General features: G+C 33.6%; 4 protein-coding genes across 4 annotated transcripts; 2 read left to right on the forward strand and 2 right to left on the reverse strand.

Moving 5' to 3' along the window:
• The first annotated feature begins 3,007 nt into the window (after positions 1-3,007).
• Positions 3,008-3,974, forward strand: LOC119635679 (60S ribosomal protein L19). The gene is made up of 3 exons (XM_038030626.1): positions 3,008-3,092; positions 3,230-3,336; positions 3,402-3,974. Exons 1-3 carry the CDS (start codon positions 3,088-3,090, stop codon positions 3,902-3,904), a joined length of 615 nt encoding a protein of 204 aa, XP_037886554.1. The 5' UTR covers positions 3,008-3,087; the 3' UTR covers positions 3,905-3,974.
• Positions 3,975-4,039: 65 nt separating this feature from the next.
• Positions 4,040-5,173, reverse strand: LOC119635678 (m-AAA protease-interacting protein 1, mitochondrial). The gene is made up of 2 exons (XM_038030625.1): positions 4,633-5,173; positions 4,040-4,572 (listed from the first exon to the last, which is right to left on the reverse strand). Exons 1-2 carry the CDS (start codon positions 5,071-5,073, stop codon positions 4,126-4,128), a joined length of 888 nt encoding a protein of 295 aa, XP_037886553.1. The 5' UTR covers positions 5,074-5,173; the 3' UTR covers positions 4,040-4,125.
• Positions 5,174-5,836: 663 nt separating this feature from the next.
• On the reverse strand, positions 5,837-8,432 carry LOC119635948. Its single transcript, XM_038030989.1, has 4 exons — positions 8,223-8,432; positions 6,254-6,969; positions 5,974-6,194; positions 5,837-5,910 (listed from the first exon to the last, which is right to left on the reverse strand). The coding sequence occupies exons 1-4, from the start codon at positions 8,386-8,388 to the stop codon at positions 5,862-5,864; spliced, it is 1,152 nt and encodes a 383-aa protein (XP_037886917.1). The 5' UTR covers positions 8,389-8,432; the 3' UTR covers positions 5,837-5,861.
• Positions 8,433-14,456: 6,024 nt separating this feature from the next.
• Positions 14,457-16,977, forward strand: LOC119635843 (glycerol-3-phosphate dehydrogenase, mitochondrial-like). The gene is made up of 8 exons (XM_038030851.1): positions 14,457-14,558; positions 14,614-14,886; positions 14,959-15,074; positions 15,173-15,336; positions 15,401-16,111; positions 16,183-16,592; positions 16,655-16,825; positions 16,882-16,977. The coding sequence occupies exons 1-8, from the start codon at positions 14,457-14,459 to the stop codon at positions 16,975-16,977; spliced, it is 2,043 nt and encodes a 680-aa protein (XP_037886779.1).
• Positions 16,978-25,800: the final 8,823 nt, after the last annotated feature.

Consider the following 25,800-nt stretch of genomic DNA (forward strand, 5'->3'; position numbering starts at 1 on the left):
TTGAATTTCGTCGTTTCGAAGACTTCCAATATAATGCCTTGCTTTGAAAAGTCGTTATATGCAAAACATTGCAAATTTTCAAAATTTCCCAACAAAAGTGGTTAAGCAATAGTATTTCGGAATTCCACATTGTTGTGAACACTTTGGACTGATTCGGGCAATTTTTGAACAACCCTCTGATATAACGAAAACTGAAATGCATATGACAAAAAAGGTTCAATTTTCAATGAATCATGATGAATATCAGATCATAACAGTAATTTAAAATAGAAAAATCATATTTAGACTATCTCGGCCTAACTTTCGCATCGCGCCCTATATTTACATCTTCGATCCTTTGTAGGGTAGAAAAGTCTAAACTTTAATATGTTATGATGAAAGTGGCACTAAATATAACAGTAATTTGATAAAAAAATTAACTCCACAAACCTTGGACGACGTAAGCCTCTTTTTAGACTCTATCCTATATAAAGATTTTATATAGAAATTACACAAAATTTGTTCTTTTTTAGAGCAGAAAAGTCTAAGTTTTAATATTTTATGATAAAAATTGATCCATAATAGCAGTTTGATCTAAAAGTGTTGAACACAAGCATTCTTATGAAAAGCAAGTATTTATTTGAAAAGAGGGCTAATTATTAATATACAGTTCCACAATAGCAAGTTCATACAGAACCAGAGTATAATTTTTGTGTTCAATAGCAAAAATAAGAATGGTGTTAGACAATGTGGTGTAGAGTATTTAATTGTTGGCCTAGCCCGATTATAATGTTTTCGCTTGCTTTTCATTTCGTCACTAATGAACAAAGTTTTTAAATTTAACTTTCTCACTTTTATACATATAAATAACAAACTTTTTCTTTTTAATTTCTTATTTCAAATATGTTTATAATACGATCGCTTATCAACCACATCAGCATATTTACTTTCCATTATTTTGTTGCCGATTCAAAAAACAAAAAACCGCTTCCAAAGTAATTCAAATAATTTAGAGTAAATGTATCGACGTGTGTGTATCAGAAATTTTCAGAGTCTACAGGATTTTGAGATGTATTATCTTCTGCTTTGCAATCTGGACATCGTGGAGATTACAATTTGGAGATTCATTCATTGTTCGATTTATCTACCTTCAATTACGTAATATAAGGCCAGTTAAGTTAAAATTTCAATTAAATTCGATAAAGTTTTTTTATATAGCCGCCTTATTCTGCAGACGATCACTGTTAGATCACTAACCATATCTTTTTTTGGCTTGATCTCTTTGTGTTTTGTTGGTCTTGTGTCGAGATTCCAAAAACATAACATGATTTATCATGCAATCTTCAGCACGTCACTGAGTATATTCTCTTATATAAAATGAGAGAATGATGCTGAATAATAAAAAAATTTTTAAAAATTGAACGACAACATAAAAGCGTATAAGAAATAGACGAAAGCATAGTTTTACTCCAATTTTGTGGAAAATAAGCATTACTAGGCCTACAAAAAGCTTTTTGGTTTTTTTAAGTCACTTATGAAAGAATTTCATTTGAACGCGGCTTAAAAACTCGCTAAAACGAATTAAAATATATATTAATAATTTATATTCAGTTTGATCCACTTCATAACGCTACCTTTTTTTATAGTATTTTATAGCTATAGCATGTTAGCAACCCTGATTTAATACGAAATTTATTTTACAAAGTTTCGACGTCACTTTTGCTTCAGAATACGGAATTTGGTACAAAATAAGATAAGCATTGACAAGCAAACCGAAACACAAATTTTATGGCCATTTTAAGGATGGCAATGTCAAAATAAGGTTCTCATTATTTTTTCGCTGTTTTACTATCTCCTCTCTCTTTCTTCGGGAGCATTTAAACTCACAGAGAATTTCCTAACCCTACAAATGGACATTAGTAGCGAATGTTTCGAATACTACATTTATATCAAATCGCAAAATGAGACTTTCGCTTAAAAGCTCAACATGGAATGTTGTCTTCCGTGGAACAATGGTTGACAAACCAATAGGCGAAATAGCTATCTTTGATATTGCATTCCCTACATGCGCCAATGTTGCATTTTTCGGGTATCCTGTGAGGAGTTGTTTGTTACGATCTCGCCTGGGATATTGTACTTATTTTCTTCGATTAGTGAGTTTTCATGTTCATAAGCACTTTCGACAAGGCAAGAGAATATTTGGCATATGCGTGAAAGATGAATGAATTTGGCTGCACTGGTGCAAATTAGTCAAATTCCTTTGTTCTTTTAAATTTTCCCTTGATCTTATTATGTTTCTTCATGAAATCTTCATGAAATTGAAGGCATAGACCTAAAGCATTCTCCTAAAATTGTGATAAGAGATATGAGTACAGAAACCACAGAATCTTTATCGCTAATTTTTTCTTTTATACAAACTACTAAATGAATTTCAGAAAGCGCCTCCTGAAAAGTGAAGGGAAGATAGTTTAAGATTCCGTTTTCAGAGTGTAAACCAAATAACATATGTATCTATAACCATATAGTAACCATATAAATCGATTAGATAATATTCCATTTTAGCATCCTTAAGAAAACGCAATATTCGCTATAGAGTAAATATTCTATCTTTAAAATTATTAATGTGCTACGAGTACATGTGCACTTACCTGAATTCGTCCATTCCATCTATTATTGTATACATAAATAAAGATAAAAATATATATACGAATAAATAATTTAGTGTCAATAAATAGCGATTGTTGAAAATTCAAAAGTATTCCAATATTTGAAGTTGTGAACGCCTTCAAAATATCTGGAAAGCATGGTATTGTTTTATTGCCAATATTGGTAATTCGTTGCTATTTCTAAATGTTATCATTGAACAAGAACTATAAACTAGAAGAAGAGATACAAAAGTGAAATTTCCAAAGGCATACTTATTATTTTTTCGGTAGAAAAGATTTTACTACTTGTGTTAGTTGTGTTGATGAAAATACTTTTACAATACAAGTGTGCTGCTGGTAACCATCTTTGCAACTCTGCGTATTTAATGTTCGAAAATGGTTGCCGTTTCCGTTTCGATAATTCATCTGTCTTTCCGAAAAACGACGATTGCAAGTCGACACCATGAGGTACGGTTTTTTGTAAATAATGCAATAAAATAACGAGATAGTGCAATATTATTTAAAGCAAAGCGCGCGAAAAATGTGAAATAATTTATATACGAAATTTTCACGAAGAAAAATGTCTTTTTCATTTGTTATTGCAGTTCTCTTAAACTTCAAAAGAGGCTTGCAGCCTCTGTTATGCGTTGCGGTAAAAAGAAAGTATGGTTGGATCCGAATGAAATTAATGAAATTGCCAACACAAACTCACGTAAGGAAACAGCAGCAATAAACAGATTTGACTACATTATTTATCGCAATGTAAACTTTTTGCAGGACAAAACATTCGTAAATTGATCAAAGATGGTTTGATAATTAAGAAGCCTGTGGTGGTGCACTCCCGTTATCGTGTGCGTAAAAACACCGAGGCACGACGCAAAGGTAGACACTGCGGTTTTGGTAAACGTAAAGGTACCGCGAATGCCCGTATGCCTACAAAATTTTTATGGATGCAACGCCAGCGTGTTCTTAGACGTTTATTAAAGAAATATCGTGATAGCAAAAAGATCGATCGCCATTTGTATCATGATTTATACATGAAGTGCAAGGGTAATGTATTTAAAAACAAACGTGTGCTTATGGAATACATCCACAAAAAGAAAGCTGAAAAGCAACGCAGTAAAATGTTGGCCGACCAGGCTGAGGCTAGAAGACAAAAAGTGCGTGAAGCGCGTAAACGGCGTGAGGAGCGCATCGCCAATAAAAAGCAAGAACTTTTAAGTCTGCACGCAAAGGAAGATGAGGTGGCCGCTCAAGCAGCTACAACTGGCAAAAAGTGAATCAAGTAGCGAAGTTCTTGTTATGATAAAAGAAATTGTTTTGATAATAAAAAAGAGGAAAACAACAAAAGCGACTTTCTTGTTAAACAATTGGATGGAATATACCAGTCATTAGTAAATTTTACTTATTTCCTAGAAAGTTTTAATAATAATTTTATTAACAAAGTTTTCTTTTACTCGGGCAAACAAAACGACGTCACTAGAATTTATACATGCTAACTTTAGACACGTTTCATTTCGTTAATCAAATCGAGGGGTTTAAAATGATTCACAACATTGATCGTCCAGTCAGATTCGTAACCACTGGTAAATTCCTTAATGAAACGATAATTACAGACGAAGACCTTATCTTGATATTCAGGCATAGTGCCCATATTCCAAGGTATTTCTTCACCTGATTCTCGAATTTCATGAAGGCCCCTCAAAATGTGAAACACCATCGTTATTTCAACCCAACGCTTCTGAATTTTACGTCCACTTGACTCGTCAAACATTATACCCACTTGATATGGGAACGTTAGATAGACATCACTCTCTTGCACTTCTAGCTGACGTCTTTGCGAAACCGATAGTTTTTGTATAACCGGTTTTAGTTCGGCTAAAGCTTCGTCTGTGACCAAATTGTTAAGTCCAGAGAAGTCACTATGCATAAGTTTAACTGAAACCACCTGAAATGACATGCGTTAGAAATGATTTATTTGTGTCATTTCAAAAGAAATTCAAACCACCTGCATAGCTTTCCTGGCTCCCCGTATAAACTCTTTTAAATAAAATTCTTTATCGAAATAGGGTCGAATAATTCCGTAGACTAAAACCCAATTTCTCATCGAATTGAACATTGACGGCCACATTATCTCGGGGAAATTCATCAATCTTGGTAATGTGCGCTCATTACCACTTGGGGATTCGGGATTCGGCGGAGGTGGTTGGATGCGTTCTTTCTTTTCCTCTTCCCTAACCGGTTTTGGAGAAATATCACCATATTGAAGATAAGTATTGTGTAAATTGTGATCAATGATCAATGAATTTGAGGTATTCTTGAGTATTTTTTCATGTACAAAGCCGCCATTACTTTCTGCTAACAGTTGCGGAGCGGATAATTTAAAATTAGTGCTTAATAAACGAAAAAATGACGTTAATTGCAATCTACCACTCCAGCTGATGTTCATTATGCAAAAATACCAAAAGTTAACAAAGAAATTTGCTTACAAACACAAGTTTACCGAAGAAATAGCAAATATTGCAACAAAAAAAAATAGTAGACAAAATATATTTTGACAAATTACTAAATGAAGGGTAACTTTGCCGCATACATTTTGCCCAACTTATTTTACAAAATACAACTCTAAAATAAGAGATCGTAAAGATCGTAAATGCAAACTGTAAACACGATAAAAATAAGAAACATAAATTTTTGCAAAATAACGTAATAATAATGGGAATGACTTTTGCCAAAAATTAATAAATTAACATTATTTGTTTATAATGTACAATATAATTAAATTTCCACTACTTAATAAAGCAGAACTATTCAAATATTTCTATTCTAGAAAAATAAGCCGTGTTCTCGTATAAAAAAAGGAGTTTAGATCTGTGATAAATATTGAAATTTAATTAAAATTTAAAGCCGCCCTAAAACCTCTGAAAGAGTAGTAGAGAGGAATGAAAGACGAAATCGGACAATTAGTTGAGGTTAAAGAAATTATTTACTAAATTTCTTACTCATATATCACGACGCAAGCTATTCTTTGCCAGCTGTATTAATTGAGTCCACGATACTAACATTGAGCGATTCTGTTTCACGGAACACCTTACCCAAGGACATTTTACCTAATTATTAAAACACTGGCAGCATTTTTTTCTTACATTTATTTAAAAACAAGTGAAAACTTTTGTTTGTGTTTACAAAATACTGCACGATTGAATTTCATTATTTTCGGGAATCGGAGATAAAATATCATTTGTTACGTTGTTCGGTGGAGACTGTTGAATTTCTGTCATTGTCACTGCATAACATAAGAAATATTTAATGAATATATGGAAACTTATGTTCATGTAATAATATGTACTTTTTCAATTTCCGCCACTTACAAAAGATCCGATAGACTCGAGGTTCTAATGGGATTGTTAATTCGACGTTGGCCTTTTCTAGAGTTTCTCGGGCGCTTTGAACACACTTGAACATTTCTACTAAAACATTAGCCGAATAAGCTTGATACAGATTTAGGCGAGAATCCCAAAAGAATGGTAAATTTCTATGATTGAAACTTTTTTCCATGTCTTTAAACATCTTTAAAAAATAACATTCAAGAATTGTTAACGACACTTATTGGTTTTATTATGACTTACATCAATCAAAATCAACGGTAAAGATTTTCGCCAATAGCTCGTGTAATTTTCTTCTTTTACTTTCCATAAAAATAAGGTTTTTATAAAATAACTCTTCATTTTCAGCATGTTTTGATGCGCATCTCTGAATTTTTTCAACATTCGCAAAGCATTCTTTAAATTATGTTTATTGTCAATTAGTTTATGTTCTTCCCGATAATATGACGCGCGAAATGAAGTGTAATCTTTCGGTCCCAGGAACAAAGGCTTAGGTATTGCTTCCCACTGGCCTACGCCTGGCAAAATACTTTGCTTTTCCTCCAGCAGAATGCCTGGGACAAAATCAACGGAATAGTTAAAATCTACATCACCGGTTACTTCTACAGTGTGGGCTGGTCCCGCTCGTGTATAACGCAGTTTGAATACTTCGTTGTTGACGTTTATTCTATAATCAAGTTCTTGCATTGCCTTGGTAAAGCAGCTAAAGAAGTACGATTGTAGTTTGTTAATAATTAAATAATTCTTTTCATTAACCCAACGCAATAGGTGCTTATAAATTACTTCGTTTTGTTTTTCTTTACGAATCTTTTCCATAACTTTGGTTAGATCAATGTGGACATTGCCAGGTAGATCATTATCTTTCCGCACTGAAATAAGATTATTGTCGGGGAATCTTATGTGGAAAACAAGATCATACTCATTTGGTTTAGTTACTTTCAAGTTATCTCCATAGCTGCCTGCAATAAAAATATTCAAGAATTGTGACCATGCGACAAGAAAAGAATGTATTCATTCTAATTGACAGGTAGAATTACAATAACGTTACCATAATATTAGGTGATTGCAAAAGTTTTGATCAGGGACTTCTACCGGTAAAAATTATAAAGAAATGAGTAAGATCAGTGTACGTAACGTTTGAATTCGATAGTTTTGACCTTTCTCTACATAAAATAACGGTATTTCATTTAATATTATTGATTTATTCAGCCTAAACGGAGCTAATCGTGAAACACTCAAAATTATTCTTCATCCAAAATCATTATCTTTGTTGTTTATTTGAAGAAATCTGCTGCTGAAGGGAAGAAGGGAAAAAAGCGGGATAATCTTTTTAACTTTTATATTTATAATAAAATATATTATAATAGGGCCATCCTTTAAGAACATTAGCAGCAATCATTTCATTTTTCATGATTTTGGTGCTCTTGCTTAACACATAATCGTAGCTTATTCTTCTCAGAAGCCGATCTTTAAAAACAACCCATCAATTTCTGCTTTGATTCTAAGCCCTTCGCATTTTGTCAAAAAAATATTCAGACATTGTTCAAGAAATCGAAATCTAAGGAACTTCGGCGGGTAACGTGTTGCCAAAAATAGTGTAAAATGTTGTAGAAAATGACGGAAACTATTTTGATTAATGTATATTGTACCAATCTTCTACAATAAAAGACTTTGTTAAGTGAAAAAGTGATAACAATTTTTGCAAACACCTAATAGGGTTTAGACAGTTCAGAGATAGCATTCGAATCATAGTTAGCATAAGACTCGCAACTAATTCGTGCGCGGTATATGCTTACTTTGTTTTTGGAAAGCCCCTTAAGGAAGAATTGATTCCAAAATTTATTACTTTGTAGGCTTATTTTAAAACTCATTAAAAAATAGCCCTTCCGCTGTTTGTTCACGGACCAACCGAAGACAGAGGGAATGTGAAATTTCTTTACATGCAACTATATCCACCGTCTATATTAAGCATGGACTTTAATTCGCTCTTTTGCTTATGGTTGTAAAGCTAAAATTGTTATTGTAAAGTGAAAACACGAAACGTCATTTATTTAAAAATAAATACATTTGCACTTCATTAGTTGCTTATTACATTTTTTTAATGTTTTTTTTTATTAAAAATAAATTTTTATAACCGATGAATTATTACAATTTGACTTAAATTCTACCCAGCTGATCTACTAGTAATATTTAAATATGTGAATAAACTTACCACCCAACTGAAAACCCTTGAATATGCTTCCAAACGGTTCTCTTTTTCTTAGCTTATTAAAAATTGTATCTCTTAATGTGACAAAGTTAGATGCGTATTTTTGACGATCTTTGTCGATATTAATATATTTGTTGATGTCATTTAAGATTTCTTCTAAATTTTTCATATTTGCCGAACGCGTAGAAGAAGTTGTAGAAGTTCTTTAAGTTCTTTACTGAAAATGATAACAATTGCTCAGAGTATTTATATCCCGTAAGTACGCACAAGACACAAAAATTTATTTTAAGAGAGCGACAGCAGGGTAATCACGTATCTGAAAGTTGACTTTCGCTCGCGACAAAGCTTCTAGTTAATAAAATTTTATTTTGCTTTATGTAAGATTTTCGTATCATATTCGTTGCTATCATTCACGTGTAAATGAAAAAAGAGAAAAAGAATCAAAGTACCGTTTATATTTGTGGCTGCCAAAATCAAAAAAATAACAACCGGTGGATAGGCATGTAGGAAAAATTGAGCTTTTGCTTTGTATTCAAAAGGTATTCATGTAACTCAAACTTAGCTGTTACTGCAAACGAAAGCAAAGTGGCATTTTCCATACATGATTATCCGCCGGCTGTTTGGTAAGAATGTTCAGTTAGTTCATTGGTTTCTCACGCTAATAATATAAGCTAACTTTCAGGCACGTGATTACTGTCCAGGGCAATAACCGACACTAAGTCGATCATTTTAGTGAAAAGGCGCTCTAAATTAATTATTTTACCTTTCGTTTGTAAGATTACGTCTTTTCCATTTAATGCTAGCGATGGTTCAAAGTTACACAAGTAAGAAGTTAATTAGTCAATGCATTGTCACAATGTATTGTAAAGGTTTTTAAAATTAAACGACTAAAACTTTCAAATCGATTATAGCCAATCAAGATAGAACACGGCAAAATATGTCAAAAAGTGATCACTAAGATTTTCATATAAAAAAAATTCTTTTTCGTAAAAAAATTGGTAACCCTGACTTTCAATAAGAGTGCTAAGGGAGATATGCTCAATGAATTTCTCTCGTGTATATCTATAATAGCCTATTATAAATAATAATAACTAAAAATGTTTATGTTTATATTTTATGAAGTAAAGAGATATTGAATATCATTACAACTTCAAACGAGCCTGAAGTGTACTCGTTTTTTTATATCAAGAGCAATTACATTTTTTATGTGAATGTATATATGAATACGTGTACAATTTCGGCAAGCATACGAATGAAAATGTAGGTGTTGTGTTTCGATCATTATTACAGAACAAATGAAAAAGATAAACGCTTTTGAATGAATTCCAAAAACAAATACAAAATCTAGTTTGTCTGTCGCGGATTCCTCCAAATTTCAACGAACAACAGTATGTACGCAGGCATCTCCAAGACGAGCGGGTGAGAAAGTTGGGAAAGACATATAACCCTGTTAAAGAGCTTAGTTGCTGCTCAAGCTAAGATTATTGAATAATCTTTTTCTTATTATCAATAACTTCGTTCCTATCACCAGAAGGCGAGGACGTATCCCACTGGCTATAATCCAAATATGGCCATATGAGGCTCTGCTAGATATACAAAACTACTTGAATTGATTCTCGCCATGTCCGTCCGTTCGCCTTGGAGGAAGGAGACCAGAATTTCTTCTTCTTCTTAGAAGAATATCATAGCACTTTGACACTACGGCTCTTAGGAAGTATTGTTTTAACATATTCTATGAATTTACTCAAAACCTTAAAAGCTTCAAGGCATAATATGCTTTAATTTTTGGTCGTTTCGATAGACCTTTAATTAAAAAAAGCAGTTTCAATGAACCTCTCTGGTCCGTTATATTGCCTTCAAGTGAGGTAAAATCCAATTACTATACAAGAGATTTTACATATTTATTGCGGGTTTTGTCATTACATCTTTCTTATCGTCTTTATTGCACAGAGTGTCCATTGCTTATAACAAACCTAGTATAGCTCAATCCTTCACACACGACAATACAATTTCTAGCCTTGTTTATATTAAAATCCACTTATGACTATATTGTAAACAAATCCTTTGTGTGCGAAGTGTAAAAGAATGTCGAAAGAATTCAAAGTCATTATATAATTTATGTACATCTTATGGCGAATTGTTTACAATTATAACGAAAAAGAAAACCTTTTCATTTTCACTTATTAAAGAGGACCATTGTTATAATGAGATTCCTGCTGAGGCTAGCATTACATTACACTTTGTATGCGGTTGAGTATCAGGCACACAAAGTTTTGCTCAAATTTGGGATTTTTATGTAGTTTTCGAATGGTGCCAGCAAATCGAGAGAATAATTAAAAAAGAAAAATAGCAATTATTATCTTTTTGAACACATTTTAAATTGGATATTTTTGGAAAAATTTGTTTTAATATTCAACAAAAGTTCTCCCAAATGCTAACTAATTTATCAACACTTTACTGTTTACTGGCAATTTCACAAGTGGAATGTACGTGCAATCGCGACTAATATTAAATATAAAGAAATTTATTACAAATTATTTTAAAAAAAAAAAAAATTAAAAAAAAAAAAAAAAAAAAAAAAAAAAAACAAGATATTCTGCCTATCCAGGAGTTCCGCAAAACTTCAGAATTTCTCCCTTCGAGAGCCCCTTTTTAGCAATTCATTCAGATGCGCACTTTCTTTTTAAATGAAATCTTGCTTTATCAGTACCTGCCACCCATCAATGAAACAAAATCTCAAGTTTTTGCCATGAATAAAACAAAATCTTATGCATATTTTCTTAATGTTTTCTGGCAATAAAAAAAATAACTAACTTATTTAATGAAAATTTCACAACTCGACTTTTACAAATCAAGTGAAGCAAAAATTGCAGACTCCAAACAAAAATCTCTCTTTTCAAAAAAACTCAAAAATAAATTGCGCCTCTTCACTTCCAATAGACAATTAAAACGGTTGTCAAAAAATTCTTTGATTTTTCGAAATCCAAAATTTCTCTACTTGTTTAACCACAATTCTATAGTTATGATTCTATGGCATTACTGTCAGGCTAAGTTTACAATGTTCCTGTCATACGTCGCATGGTACCGCGGTAAAATCGTAAATATTCGGCCTCTGGTCGAGTATATGCAATTACGAAAGTGGTCAGGACCACACCATAACAACTTAACTAAAAAAAACAAATCTTTCTGTTTTTGGAAGTCTTGCTTCTCATGACCGAAGAGTCCGGAAAAGCTTGAACTTATGTGTGAACTTAATAATTCGTATATCCATTTTAATCCCAAAAAAATACTAACAACTGGAAAAAGGCTTGTATTTTATTTCAAAAAGTTTATATGGCTTGAGGTTCTAAGAGTGGTCGCGTCAGATTTTCGTATCTTGTACATTCATTTACTATTCATACAACTTCGTGATTTTCGTCAATGAACACTATAAACTGAAAATTTTTCCACTTTGAAGGTGCTTACATATATATTGATCAGGAACACGTGTTAACGTGATAAAGTTGAAATCTAACTACGTGGGCAGTATCGTGGTTATCATATGCTTATCTTTTTAATTAAATAGCAATCTTTACCCTTAGATATGTCGAATGATGATGGATGGTGCGATACTTCTGAGCGCAAGAACTTATGAAGCAGAGAAGACGCGCTATGGATGTCAATTCCAAAGTCCAATGATCAAAATCGTCCCTGATGAACACTAGCAATCGGTTCGTCATTTAGCTGCAGTTGAAGAAATTGAAAAACAGCACATTAATCTACCCAAGGCTGTAGAGGTATTGCAAGAACTTATTTTAAAACAACAACAAGAACTTATTAAGTCGATGTCTTACTTCATTAGATGAAATTCAGATATTACGTGATCAATTAATTAATTAATTAAAAACAAAACTGAAAATTTAATTTAATTCAATCTTATTTTAAAATTTTATGGTTAAACCACAAAAGAATTACTAATAAATTTACACTAAGGAGGCAACTAATTAGAAATGCCGAGTCGTATCCTTTTGTTGTTTGATTTTCTAGCGGAGCTCCTTTACTCAAACATTACATTCTTATCGTGCATTTCTTTTTTTTAATATTTTGAGTTTTACGATCTTATTCTAAGCTTTTTATATCGCACCGCAATTTTAACGTTTAATGGGGATCGAATGTTTCATTCGAACCTTTGTCATTTATTGAAAGGAACTCTGTTCTCTCTCTATTCTCAACATATGGTACTTTTTTTTATAAGAAGTTCAACAAAGTGAAAAATTACAGGAGAAAATGAAGGTCTTAAAACAAAATTGCGCGAGTCCGATGAAAACCTAGCAAACTTTCTCTCGTAGATAACTTAGTGACGGTTTTTGCTTGCGGCATCGTAACAGTGATGTAGGAAAAAATGTGGTAAATTGATTCGGCAGCATGGTAGAGCTTAGTCATATATTGTAAAAGATTCAGGGAACGTTCTCACCACTAAACACGACTACTCAAAATACCATCCCTTTTCCGTCTTGCATCGTGTTATTAGGCCAATTCTTCAAAATTTATAGAAATAGTCTTCGCTATCTCTGATTATCGTGGTATCAAGACACGTTGCTGTTTATACCCTACATCACTTGTGGAACAGGATTCAAGGTATCCAAGGTTGAAGTGGTTCGGATCGGTAGACTTTTTTGAAAAAAATCAGCAAGCAACGTTCAAAATTTCTTGGCGAATGTCGTTGAGTGAAAGTATCTTAACATTCTAAATTGCTATGAAAAATTTAGCTCGGCTGGGGCAATTTTTTAAACGCCGTCTTATATAATCGTACCTACGAAAGCTGAATCTTTATATGATAAAAAGTTTTAATTTTCAATATATTATGATAGTAAATTATCAACGAAATCAACTTTACCGAATTTGGACTATGTAGGCCAATTTTTCGGGTACCACCGTGCAAAAGGATTCCCAGAAAATGTAAATCCTTATATGCCAAAAAGGCCTAATTGCTAATGTTTTACGACAAATATTTGTTGATGTTAGTAATTTGACGTAAAAATTAAGTGAATCAAATTTGAACCGAATGGACCTGTTTCTTGAATCCCATTTCGTAGAAGATTTTTCAGCAATAGTAAACCCTTCAGGAAAAGATTCAATTCTACATATTTTATGATGAAAATTTTTCCAGAGTAGACAAAAAAAATTAGTGGTATGTAATTTGGATCATATAGGTCTATTTTCCAGGCGTTATTTATATAGGTTGACATGAAAAACAGGCCCTTCTATGAAGAGAAAGTCTGATCTCTAGTTTTTTTATGACGGAATGTGAAAAATAATATATTTTGGAAATAAATTATGTTTGCAAAATTTGTATTGATGTTTCGAACATCCTCCAATATGCTGGCTTTCAAGAAAATTAAGCATTTGTATAAAAAGAACGCGTAATTTTTGGTGTATTATAATCAATATGAGTGAATAATTGTACCAGGCGAAGTGATGTAGGGTCACTATTGCTCGACCTCGCCCGACTGTAATAACTTTATTCTTTTTTTTAATTTATAATAAAAATTAAACGGTAAAAGATACATGCGTGCATTTTCTGTTACTTAAGGTATTGGTTCGTGCCATTATTATTTAAAAATGATTTCGTGCATAAACGATTATCTCTGGACTTCTCCACAAGCTCAATCGCGCAATACAAATTTTTATGAGGAAATTTAACTTCATCCTATACAACTTGTGGTCCAAGGGTATATGAATTTTGTGCTGATATGTGCACCGTCCAGAAGGACTTGAGGTAGACCGAACTTTTATTATACCGATCGATTCAGAATTACTTTCCGATTTAACTTAATTGCGTCCGTCTGTCCGCGTTCAACCATCGAGATGTTTTAATGAAATTTGGCACACTGGCGTGTTTCGGCCCAAGGACGAAAGCTACTGACTATGGTTTGAACTCACCACATTATTACCCACTATATGCTGAAACGTCACCAGTAGGATGTAATAGTATTTTCTCTAATGACTTGCAAATTTTGGAACTAATAAAATTAATAATAGTTGAATAGTAGAATATGGATTGACAGTGTTTTAAAACGTTCAATAGAAGTGCCATAGCCGCCTGTAATTTTTTTCTTCTGTTTTCTTTTATTTTATTTTGTTTATGTTTATAAAAAATATATAATATTTCATCACAAGTGGCACTGGTTTCATTGATCACGTTTTACAAATTCTAAATTTTTATAAAACGTTTCGTGTCCTTTTTTAGACTAATACATGGCATCGTTTCTTTATAAATTGGGCGTTGCAGCATTAGGTACTACTGTCGGCTCTTCATTAGCGGGCTGGACATTTGATCGATGGAATCTTACTCGTAAGGTATTGAAAGGGGAAATTTGAAACTAATAGTCGTTTTCATGTCTCGTGATTTCAGGTCATTAATCCGCCATCGCGGCTACCAATCCACAGAAGTCATTTAATTTCGCGTGCAATGCAAATTCAGAATCTACAACGGGAATCTGAATTCGATGTGCTAGTCATAGGCGGTGGCCCTATGGGAGCCGGTTGCGCTTTAGATGCGGTTACCAGGGGTCTGAAAACGGCTTTGGTTGAGGCCGACGATTTTGCTAGTGGTACCTCATCCAAGTCAGCATCAACTAAGTTGATGGAAGATGGTGCGCAGTGTTTGCAAAAAGCAATGACAGAGGTGAGTCGAGCAAATTGTCATTATCCTCCCATCACGCATTTAGAAACATTTATAGCTTTTAATGCATTACAGTCGGATTACAAAAAACAATGCAGCATCGTTAAAGAGGTTTTGCGAGAGAAAGCCAGTTTATCAGAGTCGGCTCCACATTTAGTTCATCCTTTGCCCATTATGCTGCCAGTTTACGAGTAATTTTCGATAAAAAATTTTTGAAATGACTGCAAAAGAGATAAGCGCATGATTTGGATATTGTTTTTTTCTTTCTTTTTTTGTTTGTTGTGTGTAGATGGTGGCAAATACCTCTTTATTGGGTGGGTACCAAATGCTACGATTTGGCGGCTGGCGATCGTAATGTCAAAGGATCGTATTTCCTTTCGAAACGAGATGCTTTGGAATTGTTTCCTACGCTGAAAAAGGACAAATTAGTGGGTGCTATAGTGTATTATGACGGTATAGAACTCAGTTCTACGAACAAGAAATTCTTCATGAACATTTTTCTTTCTGTACAATTTAGGACAAGATGATGATGCGCGTATGTGCTTAGCTGTTGTGGTGACAGCTGCGCGTCACGGTGCCACTGTCTGCAATCACGTAGAGGTCTTGAAATTGTTAAAAAAAGATGATGGAAAGGGAGGTTACGTTTTATATGGTGTTGAGGTAATAGACCACATGAGCGGCAAGAAATTTATTATTAAAGCCAAGTGTGTAGTTAATGCTACGGGTTCGTTTAACAATTCTATACGGAAAATGGATGATCCTACGATTAGTATTTGCGATCCTAGTTCATGTGCACACATAGTACTGCCTGGTTATTATAGTCCGGAGCAGATGGGTTTACTAGATCCCTTCACCTCAGAAGATCGGGTTATATTCTTTTTGCCATGGCAAATGCATACGATTGATGGCACCACAGATACACCGCATGTAGTAAAGGAGAAACCTGCTCCATCCGATGACGGCGTACAATATATTCTAAATGAAATTCAAGATTATGTAAATTCGGACGTGGACGTAACACATGACGATGTATTATCGGTCTGGAGTGATATACCTCCTTCTCCTACAACTCCTTCTGTTGTGTCACAACCAAAAAAAGATGATACCCAGTTATGGACGCATAATCATACTATTCATATCAGTCCTTCTAATTTAATTACCGTAGCTGGTGATAAAGTTACCACTTCCAGAGCAAGGGCTGAGCGTGTTATAGACACCGCGGTTGAAGGTATAAAGGTGTATTAATAGCTCTATGTACATGCTAATTACATTTTAACTGTTTTTATAAAATATATAAAGTTTGCGACTTAAAACCATGGTCTAAGTCGATAAGAAATACTTTGAAGATTGAAAATGGCCAAAACTGGTCACCTACTATGTATGCACGTTTAGTGCAAGGTTACGGTTTGGAATATGAAGTGGCACAACATTTGGCCAAATTGTACGGGGATCGTGCATTCGAAGTTGCAAAAATGGCTTCTCTCACTGGCAAACGTTGGCCCATCGCTGGCAATCGTATACATCCTGATTTCCCCTGTATCGATGCGGAAGTACGTTACGGTGTTCGTGAATATGCTTGCAATGCCGTTGATATGATAGCACGACGCTTACGTTTATCATATTTAAATGTTCAGGCGGCCCAAGAATCATTACCCAGAATTTGCGATATAATGGCTGAAGAATTGAACTGGTCTAACGAAGAGAAGAAGGTTAATTTCAAATTATATCACATTCAATTTCCGATAATTTATCGAATTTTGTTCTCTAAAAGAAACAAATTAAAAAAGCCAAGCAATATTTGGCCCTCGAAATGGGTCAAGCAACTAAACGCAATCGTGCCAAACATCAGATGTATTTGAATTTAAGTAAAGAAGAAAAAGAACTATGTGCTAAGCGCTTCGAACGTCTTGATAGAGACGAAAAGCACTCAAGAGGTTTTAAGGTAAAAACTTAACGCAGTTATATTTTCATCTATAGGATAAAATTGTATCGTTACAGCAAGGTTTCGGTGATTGTGATTTTTCCGATGATATTCTTAAAGACATCGATGTTAACGTCATTGGCGATTATCTGAAAATAAAAAGACATTGTTAGCAAAATTGCTTGAGCCATAAGTTACGATGCTTGGTAATGTGAAGCTGTAGATGTTTGCAATTGAATTACGTGAAGTGTAAGAGCCAACTAATGTTTTGATATAAACCGATATGACAGCACTGAAAGAAGAAACTAACCAATGGAAAAGTAAAATTGCGTATATTCACTATGACGAAGGATTATAAGACACTTGAAACCATTAGAGAAGACACTTAAACGGAACGAAATAGGGAACTGGGTTTGCGTTTTTATACAAAGATTTAGATACCATAACCTCAAATGTATTTTTAAAATTTAGGATTCGATTGCTTTAACCTTTTTCTGCACGCATGTATTGTTTAAGTTTACGAAATATGAAACTGTTTTATGGAAGATGTTTCTCTGTAGACATTGGGAATGTACATTAATTTTTGTAGTTTTCAATAAAATTAAATCTTTATAGAAAGCAAATGGAACGAGATATTTTATTCGTGTTACCCATGAAATTGAATGTATGCAGAAAAGGTTTTAGTGATCATAAAACAAGTAAGAATGTTACAGTCGTGCAAGGCCGACCATTATATGTTCTACAGCGCTTCGCCTAGTGTACTTACTCACTAGTTTTGATAATAATATACCAACAATTACATATTATTCGCATGCGAAAGCTCGCGGATTGAAGGAGGCCGAAAACATCACATGGCGCGATCCATATTCAGTGTACTTAATTTACTTTTAAAAATTGTTAATTTTTCGATTTTTTTCATAAAAAACTAGAAGTTGGTGTCTCTCTCCACAGGCGGGCTTGCTTTTCATGAAAATCGCTATGAATGTTGCGATGTAAAAAATAGACTGAAGTGATCCAAACTCTCAGACGTTAATTTTTTGTTATTATATAACAATTTTCGTCATAAAATATTAAAAGTCAAATCACTTCCTAGGGGAGAAACCTTATGTGGACTGGGGTCCAAGAACTAGTCTATACGGTTCAAATTTCGTCCGCTTAATTTTTATGTCAAATGAACAAATTTTCATCGTAGAACATTAACAATTAAGCTGTTTTGACATATAAGAGTTTACATGTCCAAAGATTCCTTGAATGCGGTGGTATCCAAAAAATAGACCTATGTGGTTCAAATTCAACAAAGTTGATTTCTTTGTCAATTTACTATTACGAAATGTTGAAAATTAAACCTTTTTATCACAAAGAAATTTTGAAAATTGCGATTTTTTCCGTATAACAACTTTTCAAAATGATGGGAAGTGATGAAGGAATTGAACCCATGTGAACCGTTTTTAACTTTGGTCCTTTGGCCAGTATACCAAATTTCTTCAAAATATTTCAAAAATTGCAACCTGTAGGTTGGACACAAAATTAAACGGAGGGGCAGACAGTCAAACAGACAGGTGGACAGAAAACCAAAAAAAATGATTCCGGGTTAATCGTTATAATAGAAAGTGAGTCTATTTTAGGTCCTCCTGGATGCTTCATACTTCTCTTACAACTCCTTTATCAACTTAAGACCAAACTTAAAATGACCTGTACCATCTTAAACTTAAAGTTCCTATTTTACCAAAACGTCACTTGCCCACGGACGCCCCGGACGATTTCTTATCCCTACTAAATCGGATTTCTTTTTTTCGTCGCGCGGTCCTAACGGATAATGGCGGATCTCAGTTCTCTGGTGTTTACCTTACCTCAATGGCGCTTCGGTCAACAAGAAAACGGAATCAACAAGTCGGAAGTACTCTTCTTCTTGTCTTAACGTTCGATTGGCGTTGCCTAGCCACGATACTGTACTTTTCAACGCTCTCCTTGCGGCGATACAGTATTGGGCAGTACCAGCGAGTACTAACCTAATGATCCGTCTAAGTGTCCCTACGTCAATACATCCCTATTAAATCAATTCACATGAATTTGCTTCTGTTTTTCCTCGATTGACCCACCAAATTCTAAGGCCCTCCGCGTACTCAATAGTTTTGCTTCGTGCCCTTCAACTTCTTGTTATGCAGATTGTAACTGTAACTGTACTTCAAAGTTTCAATTTTCGAGTTGGAATTTTCTTTGCACTTCATAATATCTTTCAAACTTCTTATTGCTTTTTCGTATTGATGCTGAGAGTGCAAGAATATAAGATTCACTGACTAGTCGTTCAATGTTTTTGAAAACCTCTTTGTTGAAATCGCTTTGACGATAACCAATCGTAGCAATGCTCATAGAACTTGTGTGAATGTTCGCAGGCTTCACAGATATAGTATAGATGAGCTTTTAAATAACTCACGATAAATAGTGTTCGACCACATCTCCAGTGCAACAGTGTGTCAAAAACACAGTGTTGAGAAAAGCTATTATACACGTATCTCTATCAGAGAGATTCAGTTGTAGTTGTTCCGTTTTTAGGGGTGAAAATTGTGTTAGTACCAATTTTCTCATCGATTCCTTGCGGCTAATTTCTTAGAAGTATTGAAGAAAGTGCCCTTATTATAGTTTCTTGGAAAAGCCTCCTAAAACCCTTTAAGTCCATTCCATCACTTTTAGTTTTCCCTGTGTCTTTCCTTGTGCTCTTGTTGCAAAATGACCCACATCCGTAGGTTCAAGATTTGTACGAATCGCAAAGCCAAACTGATTTCAGCGCGTCACTTCAAACGGCCACAAAGAAAGAATGTGGAGAAGTATCACACAAGCGATTGGCTATGCTTATCCAGTATTGGCACGTTTTGGGCTTTGTACTATTGGAAATTAAACTAATTTAACGAAGCGAAATAAGAGTACGTTTGAATAACATAGTAATAGCATATAATAATGAAATAGTATAAAAACTGACTTATAGATATGTACAATATGTAGAACTTTATACTTATAATACTCAATAAAACGCAGGTTCTTTAAGTAACAATTTATCAAAAACGCTTTTTCTTTATGCTTAACAATGCATAATTTTGCTAAATTTTGGAATGGTTAAGATTGGTTAAGATTGGTTAACTTCGACATTTTTGTTCGTGAACAATTTCAATCACCTTTGATATACAGTGGAAGTGCCTTGCCAATTGTTTGCAATGTAGGCCTACACCATTATAAACTTAAGTGAACAATCATACTATATGTATATAGATAAATATATAAATAAAAGCATTGCGACCTGATATACATCGCAGGCTTAGTCGAACATCTTGTTGACCTCTAGTGTTGGGAACGCCGGCTCCAGGTATGTTGAGCTGAGGATTAAGTTGTTTCTCTGATCCTTCGCTACTTGTTCACCGTTCACTTCCTCCGCTAGTTGATGCTTCCACTTCCTGGCCTCGATTTGCCTTCAATACAGCATTTTCGGCTTTGGGCTGTTCGATCTGTCGTACCAGCTCCGCCTCCTTCGAAATGGTTGGTCATCTGTATTATACGTACTTTCTAATATATTCCTTAACATACATACGGGGCTAGATGCCGTTGTACATATGGTATTATCGTCCCATTCTGTTTTCTACTGATATTTCTTCGTCTATGTCCATTCTGTTTCTGCTTCGTCTACGTCTCGTTGTCTCATTGCTCCTGCACATAATTCTTGTAAATCTGGCACAAAATGTTTGCCTATTTTGTCAATGTTGTCAAACCCTAAGAAGTCCATGTCGACAGTCACAATCCGTCCATTCGTATAATCCTGTAATTAGTCCGTCAATTCCGCACTCGTCCTCGCCAACCCCAACTCCCTCGCGTACCAAATATAATCTGCTAATGTTGAGCGACCGCTACCGCTCCTACACAACCTCCTTAAACTACGTCTAATGGTTCTAATTTTTTTCATAACTGCTCGGTCACTAACTGGCCAGCTATCGCCGTCAGTCTGTCAGCAAATCTCTTGCATTGTAACTTGCGAGGCCTAAGTCCGTCAACACTCCACGTCTCTGGGTGTTGACGCAACAACTTACTAAAAACTGGGTTCGCTATGTTTGCCATATATAAAGATAAAATGAATATGTATCTATAAAATATAATATAATTAATATAATATAAATGAAATAAATATATATATTAATAAAACCTGAAAAGAAAAAATACGAAAATTAAGATATAAGAACATTTGCTCAGATATATTTTTCTTGTTTAATGTTAGTAATATAAAAATAAAACAATGATCAATTATTTTTAATTGCAATTTATTTATATAATAATATTACATTTTTTACATTTTTTTAAATTATTATTTTAGGTTATTTTAGATTAGAATTACACACCAAATCTTATAGACTAAAAGCAATCAGCACCGCCTTTTATTTATTTATTTATTTATTTTTAAACACGATGAATTGTTTTGTAGACCTTTCATCAACCTCTAAACGGAACACTTTGCAGCTATCATCAACCTGCGAAGGTTCCTTCAAAGTAAACGATTTTTATTATTTTGAATAATATGATATAATAAGGGATTCCGGTGAATCTAAATTACAATGCTCAAGAGAGCCCATAACAAATAGAAAAAAAACTCAATAAACTGTAAGCCATTTATTGAAGCTCGTGTTAATCGGAAGACATAATGTGTATTGTGATAATAACGTGGACTGTAAAACATTAGAAATAATGTCTGGATAATTCAAACAAAATATTATAGTCAGCTACGATAATGAGTGTAAAAGTAGATACCATAAAAGTTCATATCCTCTTTTTTGTTGATACACGAACTATTTCATACCAAGTATTAAAATTAATTCAGTTTTTATTAGAAAAAACTGGTATTTCATAGGCCATCCAATCTATTTTAGTAAAACTTGAATACATTGAAAAGATACAAAATTTGTTTCATTGGTATGCGTGAGGAATAATAAATTCTCTTAAAATTTGTAAAAAAAATTGTTTCATGGTATGTAAAAAATATAAAATTTTCTGGTTAATTCTGTTGACGAATAAATAATATTTTTACTTTTCTTCTCATTGAACCTTCCAGTCAACATTCGCACATAAAATTACTAAAAGTTGACCAAGACGCTTTATCCTTTACAAACATGCGCTTCCTTTTGACCGAATTGTCGTACCGCCACGAAAGACAGAAACTCCATTAAGATAAAAAAATTTGCATATATGAGCATACATACTCGATATAAAGGCATATATTTATATATATGGCTGTAAAAAATAGCGTAACTACTTTGCCCGGTACTAAAAGTCGTATATTTTTCCTGCGGCGATTGCTTCGTAATAACGAATTTTTTTTTTTCTACAATTTTCAACTTTATTCACGAACATAGTCTTCTTTAAGACTGGTACAGCCGGCCCACTGTTTCTTTGACCTTTTGATGCCTTTTTTGTAAAACGTTTTATCAAAATTTTCAAAATAGCTATGCAAAGTTTTGCCCTGCAGGATCCCTTTGTATAAGCGTGGTGCCGCTTTTTTTCTTGTTCACGTCCAAATCTCCTATTACCTTGTTATTATCACAAAATAATTTTTAGATTACAGCATTTTTCCATAGCTATATTATAGAATATTGAAATTGCATTTTATTAGCAAAACGGTTCCAGCATCCAGAAAAAAGCTTCAGAAACCATGTAAAGTCTGCATATTATTGATCAGTACTAAGCCGCGATGAATGTAAAAGGCTTGGTCGTGGTCGACAAAAAGTTTCTTAGTTGTTATTTATATGAATTTTAAAGCAATACCCTACATAATTTCGATGTATTTTATGTTATCTCACAAAAATTTCATATAGTTTACGTAATTGGAAAAAGTTTTATATAAAATTTTATTATGGTTTAGGTACATACGCACATAATACGTGGGCGATGATCCAAAAAATAAATAAAAAAAATAAAAAATTGCACTGTATTCAAAAATTTTATATCCGCAATTAATTTTATTGAAACGAATTGACAAAATTCTCAACAAACCATGTAAATTAAATTATTATGCAGTACAACGGCATACGACGTTTGGTCGATGGCAAGAGATAAAGAAAAGTTAACAAACGAAACAATTTTATACACACTCTGTAACAAGTTGAATGTAAAGTAGGTAATTAGGTGAAATAATCACCAGTTATAAAGACTTCAAATTTGGCAGAAATATTGAAAGTTTTTGCATGCTGGCTTGTTGGAAGCGAATCATGTCAAACGAAGGGCACGCCTACCGCACTACGTAAACTGAGAACATCTCTGTTTTCCAAAAGGAATTACAAATTGGTTTTGTGTCCATTACTCATTATCTACAGCAGATTACGAAAATTTTAACACATATCCTGGTGCTGCAGCACCTGTACAAAAATGGAAAAATCTGACCGCGCCTACCCAGTGTTAGGGTGTATAGAAATTTAATACATTTTTCAACATTCCTATAACGTGAAGAAATAAGCTTCGAAAATCCGACAAAGTGTTTAAATTTTTGGTCAGGTTCAAATTCGAGATGCACCGAGGCATGTCCGTCCATTCGGTTATCGGTTTGCGGAACTGTGTAGTATCAGTGATAAATATTCTCCCGTTAGCGAAAATTAAGGTACTAAGGTAGCTAAGGTACTAACTGTGCTATCTTTTTTTAAATTTTCCTTTAGAAGAACTCACGTACGAAGTAATTATTAAATAGAACACAAATGAGGTATAGTATACCCACATCCTATATTAGCAAACGGTTGATTCATATATCTCTGTATGTTTTTCGCTATGAATTGAAAGTACAATACAATACATTTGTATTACAAATGTACAACACATGACATACTTCGGATTGTCCAATTAAAAAGCAAAAGATTAATTCTCAACAACTAAACATTTTGTTACGCAATAATTTATTTCATAAGGAATGTGCAGAATAATTTTCTGCATTTGAACATTACTTTCCATTTCTCTGCACACAATCTGCATGCAATAACAATGATTGACATATTCTCTGTTCTTAATGCAGATTCTGGAAAAGCAATGGCTAATATAATATAAATAATACGGCGGCACACATATTTGTAATTATAATGCCGCCAATATGAATGCAGGTGTACAATAAATATATTTACAATTAATTATTAACTTCCTCACTCATTCAATCATTTGTTTATTCATTCATTTATTTGCTCTTTCATTATGTTCTTTTAAAAAAGAGAACTACTTCCAACAAAAATACATATACATGTAAAATATTTCATCCTTCGGTGAAATAGTTGATAAGTGGTTGTATGTTAATGCTAATAATTGCTGGCAACTAAAGACACCGTCGAGATTTGATATACATATAAAAAAACTATACGTGCGTCTTTATATTTTTATTTCACCATTTTTTACCTAATTATTTTGTGATAGATTTTGTTCAATTTCTCAATTTTTCAATTCGAATCACTTCTTTTTGCGCTTGCCAAATTTCTTTTGTTTCACAGAATGCCGTTAGCTGGTCTTTTTCTTTACACCGTTTATGAAAAAAAAGTACCATGTGTGGAGAATGAAAAGCGCACAGAGTTGCTTTTAATAAATAAATTTAAGAAAAATGATGAAAAAAAGCAATAATAAGGTAAAAAATGGCAAACATACAAAGAGAAAAATGTTTCTACTATTTATTATCAACCACGTCGATATTTGCTTATTTCGTTTATCAAAGTTATGGACAACTGTGACGCCTTCATAATATTTAACAAGAAGTTTTCTTGAATAATATAAATAGGATAAGATTTATGTTATAAAAAAAAAAATAAATAAATAGGCTCAGAGCACTGTCTGAAGGAAACTTTAGCACTCTCTTGGATGCAATTAACAACTGCTGGTCCACTAACTTTATACCCTCAGATTTGCGATGCATCAAAATAGTTCCCATCCCATTAAATGGTTTAAGTAACTTCAGACCAATTTCACTAATATCTGTATTCGTAGGGATTATCAACCTCATGTTTAAGGAGAGACAAAGTGATTTCTTGAAAACTGAGAATGTTATTACAGAACGATCTTTTCTCATAGCCAGCTTAAAAAAATCAGGTAAAATGGTTGCCATGCTTTCCATGGACATCAGCGAAGCCTATGACTGTGTCAACTTGATTGAGCTTGGCAGAATTCTCTTAAACTTTTCGATTCCTCTTCAAATACGGCTGTGGATACTTAATTTTTTATCCAAGCGTGTGTTGGTGATGGCTACTGAAAAAGTTGAAATATATGGCTGTATCCCACAAGGCAGTTGTTTAAGCCCCATGCTCTTCAATTTATACACAGCTTCTTTGCATAATCCTCAAGATGATAAAACTCATATTTTTTAATATGCAGATGATTTCCTAATTGCATCTGCGGACTCATCTTTTTCAGCTGTTGTCAATAATCTGTCGATGAAAGGTTTTTTTTTTCGATGCATGCGCTGATCTTAATTTATACTTTAACTCCTGCAAAACAAGTATTTATTTTGCCAAAGGTTCTAAACGTGAAATCAGGCTCTTTATCAAAGGTACTAAAGTTGATCAGGTGAAATCTCTTCAGTTTCTTAGTAGAATTTTAAATGACAGCTTAAACCTTCGTGCGCATTATTAGAAAGCCTTTAAAGACTGTCAATCTGGATGTAACATCATCAAACTCATGACTAACAATCAGTCAGGCTTGCCTCCCAAAAACGCTCTAACTGTATACAAATCTTTAGTCAGGTCCAAAATCGAATTTACACATTCCACATGTTGAAAATCTAATGTTAAAACGTATTACTGGACTGATTCCCTATAAGGACGTTATGCCAAGAAAAGGATCCTTTTTATTACAACAACGGCTACGATATATATGCCATCGACGGTTCCGTCGGGCTTAATGTATCTGGCTTCTCGGTTGTGAAACATCTATCTAAAACAATCCATCGAGTCAAAGTGACGGAGGAACTTTCCCCGACTTTTATTGAATTGCTCGCCATCCGACAT

The sequence above is a fragment of the Glossina fuscipes genome, unplaced genomic scaffold (genome assembly GCF_014805625.2).
Source record: "Glossina fuscipes isolate IAEA_lab_2018 unplaced genomic scaffold, Yale_Gfus_2 27, whole genome shotgun sequence".
NCBI classification, from domain to species: Eukaryota; Metazoa; Arthropoda; class Insecta; order Diptera; family Glossinidae; genus Glossina; species Glossina fuscipes.